At 37.5% G+C, this 7845-nt stretch overlaps 1 protein-coding gene across 1 annotated transcript in view; it reads left to right on the top strand.

The window, feature by feature from the left end:
* Nucleotides 1-4825: 4825 nt before the first annotated feature.
* tfap2b (transcription factor AP-2 beta) overlaps nt 4826-7845 on the top strand; it is a 25477-nt gene continuing 22457 nt past the window's right edge. Inside the window, exon 1 of the mRNA XM_037749881.1 lies at nt 4826-4881. Within this exon, the coding sequence (XP_037605809.1) occupies nt 4849-4881 (33 nt within the window). The 5' untranslated portion in view covers nt 4826-4848. The remainder of the gene's footprint in view (nt 4882-7845) is intronic.

The raw sequence follows: 7845 nt of genomic DNA on the forward strand, positions 1-7845 counted from the left end.
GATTTACATTATGGGGATGTGCATTTTGTCCCCCAAAGGAAGGCGAGTCCCCACAATGCGACTGTGTAAACAGATGTATGTCCCCACAACATGAGTAATACAAACACACACACACACACACATTTCCTGGGGACTTACCCTAACCTTAAACCAACTCTTCACCCTAAAATGCAATGATTTATGTCATGAGGGCGTGCATTTTGTCCCCAAAAGGAAGGCGAGTCCCCACAATGTGACTGTGTAAACAGATGTATGTCCCCACAACATGAGTAATACCAACACATACACACACACACAAAACCCCCCTGTACCTGTGAGGGCACTTGAACCCCCTCAAGCAGACTTATTTTAATTTTTACGCCGTACAATCAGTGCCATAACAACCAGTGTGTTTACCATGTGGGGCGACAAAGAAAGAGACTGTTTCTGGATGTGAGACTGACACCACCGCCTGGGGAAAGCTACACTGCGGTGTGTCTGTGAATGTGTGTGTGTGTGTGTGTGAATGTGGAAGAGAGAGAGAGAGAAAGAGAGAGAGAGAAGGGTCCAACTCAGCCATTTTGTAAAAGGTGACTCTGCGGTTGCCGTCGTTACTCTTCCCTGTGCATGTCTATCTTTGTACACTCCCCCAGATCGCAAGTTTAGCCGACACAAGCTCTCTGACTCGCTCATGAACATTTGTAAAGATATATATAAATATTTAAATTACTTTTCTTGTAGGCTTTCAACTATATATATGTTAAATCCCTACCTTCTAAAATGCTGGTGTTCAATAAAGACAGTTGCTACGTGTTCTACTATTTACCCTGCTTTTATGATGTGCTGCACACACACTCACAGGTATTCACACACACACCATGTATAAACATACAGAAGGTGGCACAAGAGCAAGCAGAGACTAAAAAGAGGCAGCGCAGATCAAAGCCAGCGAGTGTGAATTATCCATACGAGTTCACAGTGTTAAAATTATAAAAAGTCAGAGTTCCTCTCTAATGTTGTGGAAAAAAGGCTTTACCTACAGATAAGTTCAAAAGCCTCCTTTGTGTGCGCGAGCATGTGTGTTTTCTTTCAGTTTGAGCGACTTCTGTCAGGTTTTCTGCTCATGAAAAAAAAATATATCTGATGATAAAACAGAAAGAGGAGCAGCTGCCTGCTGGCGTCTCCATCCGAGCTCTGTAGGTTGTGTTTACTCTTTAATATTCCAGTCATTTAAAAAAGAGGTCACGTTCACCGCATAACACACAGAAATACATAATCAGACAGGATGCATTTACAGTGATGCCTGCACCCGTTTGTCACCCTGAATCAATGCAAGAGGAGCCTCAGGTGGGAAAGTAATAGGATGTAAAGGGAGGAAGTGACATGGGTGCAGGATGCTGGTTCGTTCCCAGTCTTGCTGTTATTGTTTGGTCTGTTTTTTTTTTGACAGATGGTGTTATCTCACAAATATACACACATGCAGTCAATGTTTTACGACGCCGGGACAAAGCTGCACCATTGATAATGCATTGCAAGATGTCAAAAAGAATGCACGATGACATGTTAAATAACATTTTTGTTTTAGTTTTTACAGTAATGCAGTATTGCACAAGTCTATGATGTGTACAATGACCTGCAGTGTATCTCTTAATACACTTATAACTATAGTGTTTCTATCCAATATAATAAAAACATAAGGGATCAAAGCAAATCTGCAACAGTTAAAACCAAAAACGATTAAAATACGTCCCGTGCAATGCAACCAGACTTTTAAATAACTGATAACATTTTGCTTTAGTGCTGAAACTATTATTCAGTCATTCAGTCGTTTATCAAGAAAAATCATCATCAACAATTTTCTGTTTGCAGCTTCCACAATGTGAGGATTTGCTGCCTTTCTCTCGTTTACATCACTACAAATGTCTAGAGCTGCAACGGTTAATCAATTAGTTGTTAACTATTATATTAATAACCAGCTATTTTAATAGTCAATCGGTTTGAGTTATTTTTTTTAAGAAAAAAAAGTCAAAATTCTGTGATTGCAGGTCTTAAATGTGAATATTTTCTGGTTTCTTTACTCCTCTATGACAGTAAACTGAATATCCTTGAGTTGTGGACAAAACGAGGAATTTGAGGACGTCATCTTGGGCTTTAGTAAACACTGATCTACATTTTTCTCCATTTTATTGACCAAACAGCTAATCGATTAATTGAGAAAATGATCAACAGATTAATCGACAATGAAAATAATCATTAGTTGCAGCCCTAAAATTTAACATTTTTGAGTTTTGGACTGTTGGTCGGACAAAACAAGCAATGTGAAGAGGTCACCTGTGCTCTTGGAAATTGGGATTTTTCACTATTTTCTAACATTTCATAGATTAAATGATTAATCAAAAACCTTAACCAATGATTAACCGATAGCCGTGTGTGTCTTTACCACATTTAGGTTCTTTCACAAGAAACAGAAATCAGTTTTTCATTGCTTCATTAGAACATCTTGATCCAAAATCATCTCTTAAAATCAAAACTTCAGCATGGGGTTTCTAGCTTTTTTTCAAACTACATAAACATAACATCATTTTGATATCTAACAACTTTTGCTCCTGACTTTGGTTGTTTCCCAGATATATTTGTCTTGAAGCACTTATACACACATATCCTAGGAGATTGATTTGAATGCTTATACTCAGCAGTCTGTAACGACAGGAAGTCCAATATGACATGAACTCAACATTTAGAGTAAACAAAGGGCACCCAAATGTTGACTTCATGAGACATTTTACACATTTGTCTGGCAGTTGCTAGGCTACCGAGTCATATACATGTAGGCATATCGATTTTGTTTACAGTATGACATGTTTTAATCACGTTTTGGTCTCAGCTGCTGGGAGGAGAACTTCAATCAGTGCTTTCTGATATGGAAGAATCATCCTGATATATAATCAAACTCATGAAGTGAGTGAAGATGTAACACAGTGATGTGTATGAAGCAAAGCAGCTTTCTAAATTGGCTCTTTGATGGTTGCTGCATCTCACTGGAGGGTAGGAGCAGCAACATACTGTATACACCCACACACACACACACACACACATATGCAAACACACCACTCAGAGAAAGTAACTTAATCTCACTTTTGTTTGTTATTACTGGATGATAAACACGTAAAGACGTCCCTGCTGACCCCGCATCAGAATAATAAGCAGCTTGATCTAAATGAGCTGGAGAATGAAATCGATGCATCGCCTGTGCCGGAGTTTCTGTAAATTGACAAACGGACAAGAATGAATCATAAGTTTTGACATCAGCGATGCATAATGTGACGGGGCGGCCGATGCATTATTCACACGAGCTTATTGATTGTATTACAATGCAGCGCTCTGTTATCGCCACATTAGGCATTCTCCTATTCAGCCTTCAGTATGCAATATTTGTGTTAAATCAAATTATGCATCATTGCAGTGCAGATATTTATACACGGAAGGAAGCTTTAACATACAGACCACTCACTAAAAAAATGTTCATCTTCAACCCAGAAATGCATGCAATGAATTCTGCCATTTATATAGAAGTGAATTAAACAGTCTGAGGTCTCAGAGGGACTATAACTCCTGCTGACTGAGCCCCACAGTCACGAATACCAAACTCTGCCAACTTCTAAGCCCCGTCTCTCCAGTCTCTCTCCTCTGAAGCTATAACCCTCCTCCTCCTCCCCTGCCTCTCTGCTAAAACCTCTTCCTCCTCTGTCCTGATCCCGTTCAGTCCCAGGAACATTCAAGGCCCTTTTTTACCTCAGCTGCCGTCCTGACTGTCCCCGTCACTCTCTGTCAACCCACACACACACACACACACACACACACACACAGAAGCTACTGCAGTTCACTGAAACCTGCAAGACTCCCCCACATGCAGGAAGACAGGAACGCCCTGTTCTCCATTTAGCGATCATCAACCTCTGCTGCTTCCATTTGTTACATCCTGACAGGGAAGCTACGGTTTATTTAATGCTGTATAGCATAATGGAGTTTGGTTGAGGTGTTAGCATGAATACAAGTATTATCTCAGGCTTTATTGATGCCACAATGTTTCTTTATGCAAAGCTAAGATATTATCATTTTATCTTCCTCTTTAAACATCCAACAGTCACCCCAGAATCATGCACAAGGCCACTGCCAACAATGAAACACTGATAAAAACTGTCAAAGTTAACACGATAATAACACATTAACGCAAATTAAAGCCACTAATTTCTTTAACGCATTAACGTAACTTGCGATTTTTATGTTGCAGTGGGCTCAGTTTTAAAGCTAGAATGAAAATACTGACATCATATGAAACTACAAAACCTAAGGAATCCATTGATACCAACCAACTACTAACTAATCGTACTAACTTGTCGCGATGGAGGCTAAATAACGCTTCAAACTTACGCTAAATTTTGGCGAGGAAAAACTGACATGGCCATTTTTAAAGAGGTCCCTTGACCTCTGACCTCAAGATATGTGAATGTAAATGGGTTCTATGGGTACCCACGAGTCTCTCCTTTACAGACATGCCCACTTTATGATAATCACATGCAGTTTGGGGCAAGTCATAGTCAAGTCAGCACACTGACACACTGACAGCTGTTGTTGCCTGTCAGGCTTGAGTTTGCCATGTTATGATTTGAGCATTGAGCACATCTGAAATGACTGACTAATCGTGATTAACTATGGACAACCACGCGTTTAATCCCAATAAAATATTTGAATCGTTTGACAGCCCTAATCTAGTCTTGAGCAGCAGACATTTTGACTTGTTGTAGGAAAAGGTGTTACTAATGAAGTTAACGATGGCTCTGTTCTACGCAGGTGTCCCAGTAAGACAACATGCACAATACCAGGACACTGAAGCAGCTAAATGTAAGTCAGCCATCATTCATTTGATTATTTACACCTGTGGTTTTCCTACTGTGACATGTCAAAATGTCTGCTGTGAAAAAGGCCCATTGTATATTTTTGACATTTCCAAAAAAATTACAAAACTGAAATATGTTCTGCTGATATTTTCCTTGAGTCATCTTTAGGACCAATTACTCACATTTGCAGGTTTAAAACACATTGTGTGTTCCAATACCTATACTACCATACTAATTACTATGCCAGAAAAAGATGTCAAGCCAGCATGTTTTTCTGGTTATTCTGACCTACAGTCCTCTGCTCAGCAGATACATGAGCAAGAGGGTCAAAGTTTAAAGCGCAATGTTATGACGAAGTAGAATGTCCTAATTGTATGTATAATGTAAGCATCATTAAGTACTATATGAGGGCAGCTGCAGTATGTACTAAATGTAGACAGATAAAGTATCAAATCAATGCTGAACTCAGGTCTCCATGTTGTTGCTTCATCTCTTTTTTGTGTGGTGTCCTAGTGCGACCTAGTGGTCGACATCTGAACTGCAGCTGGAGTCTGAATAACTTCAGCACATAATGTGACTCCTTTAAGACTGGATAGGGTTAGAAAAGCAAGTCCTGATATTTTTTAATACTCTTTATTTGTTGAAATGGAAAGTTACTTCTCAGAAAAGAAAAAGAAGATAAGTATGAAACAACTTTATAATAGCTACTATACTGTATATCCCTCCAATACCATCCCACCCCGCCCAACAATCACAACTCAAAAATCTCAAAAAAAATAAAATAATAATAATAATAATCCTTTTCTAAATATATAAAAGGAATTGATATATTAAGAGGTTGTAATAAATGGCAAATTAATGAATGAAGTCTTGCGTAAAACCAACCCACATGAGCTCAAAAGTCATCACAAAGTCATATACGCCAGATCCAAATGCTGCTAATATTATTTCAAATCATTAAAAGAGTCAAAAAAGGAGTTGTTTTCACAACCTGACAATCAGACATTCGTGTCTACAACAAAATGTATGAATCACTGACAAAACATGTACTGTATAGTACTAAAGAAATCAGATTGAATACTATTTAAATAATTAATTTATTGCCTTCTGTTCCAGGCTTTTGAGACAGTTAGTTAGCAAACTTAAACATATATAAACTAACCAACCATTCCAAATTGCTGTGCACTAAAATGTTGCAGAGTTTTGTTCAAGCCATTTCATTGGTGCTATGATAAATAGAGTACATAATACTACACCACATCTTGTTACTGGTCCCTAGAAGATGTCCATTCTGCATAAATACTGTGAGTCATTTTCGTGTCCCATCATATGTAAGAAATACCTAATTGTTTAAAGTTTTACTCCACTGTTTTTCAGCATCATATTCAGTTATCTACCATACTTATTTTGCCTGGACAACAATAGCCTGAATTGTGAGGCACTAGGGAGATCCCAGGTGTGATTGCATGAATGTGAATGAAGGCACGAGGCATACAGGGTGTCTCATCACAGTTGACCCTGAGCAACAGTAAAGGCTGAAAAATAAATATCAGAAAAAGTCCCAGTAAAAGTAAAAGTGAAGATGAATGTGTCTCTGTTGTCGTGGTATATAGTGTAGTGGTAATGGTTGCAAAACAAAAGGCAGGGAGCAGATAGAGCGGTATCAGTGTGACATGTGTGTGTAATGTATGCTGATACATCGTGTGTCAAAGCCCTGCAGGACAACAACCACAACCATGCCTCCAGACCTCCAGACTGTCAGGACATCTGTCATCGCTGACAGTCATATGCCCCGCCATGTGCATGTGTGTGTGTGAGGACAGAGAGAGAGAGTGAGAGAGAGGATGGGTGAATGTTTGGCATCGGGTCATTCCAGAGAACATGAGAACAGCCGTGCTTCTTAAACATTCATGTCTGGTCTCCTCAGTGGCAGTATTTTTTTTTTACATCAAACATCAAAAGAGATGAACCACGGTGACCATGCCAGAGAAAACACACACATATAGGAGTGTATAGACAATATGTATATATACTGACAATATGAGAGCATGGAAACGAGTATGAGACTCTCTACAGGCCTCCAAAACTGAACTGAACTGAGGCCAGTGAGAGCAGCATTTTAATCATTTTAAAGACAATATACAAAACCAAACATGGAACTCCAAATAGTCATTTTCTGGTCTAAATATCCACTTCTGACTCCCCAGGACAAAATTTTTTATTCTTTAGTGTATTAGAAACATAAGTCAAGTATGCTAAAGTTATTACAAGTATACTTGTATTTTTTCTGCTAAACTTATTTATTATTATTATTATTATTATTATTATTATTATTATTATTATTATTATTATTAAACATGTACTTTTAAAAGTGTACATCCAAACAGATGTCATTAAGTTCAACTTCAGTGTACTAACAATAAATATATTAATTCTGCAATACTTAAAGTAGTATTTCAGTGTATTTATAAAAAGTGTATTTTACTGTAACTGTATTGTAAGTGTAACTTTAAAAAGTATACAAAATTGCAAATACTTAAAGTGGTGTGCTTATGAAAAGTGTAAACGTGTACTTTATTTTCACTTCATTAAAAGTGTATTTAAGTATGCTGACAAAAAAAGTGCACTTTAATATAAGTTAATTTTAAACTGTAATTCAGTTTAGTTTTTAGAAAGTATACTAAATTACAAATACTTATAGGGGTAAGTTAGTTTATTTTTGAAAATCATTTCCATGTTCTTTGTAATACACTATTGGTATGTTTTATTAAAGTGTACTTTAATTTCACTTTATTTGAAGTGTATTTAAGTATACTTATAAAAAGTGCACTTTAAAGAAAGTTTATTTTAAGCTGTGTACATATAAGCAAGTAATTGTACTTTATTTTACCTGGGTCAATTGCACACACAAACAAAACAAATGTGTATTTCCTCCTTAAGATATCTATTTTTTTTTACCGCAAATAAC

The sequence above is a fragment of the Sebastes umbrosus genome, chromosome 18 (genome assembly GCF_015220745.1).
Source record: "Sebastes umbrosus isolate fSebUmb1 chromosome 18, fSebUmb1.pri, whole genome shotgun sequence".
NCBI classification, from domain to species: Eukaryota; Metazoa; Chordata; class Actinopteri; order Perciformes; family Sebastidae; genus Sebastes; species Sebastes umbrosus.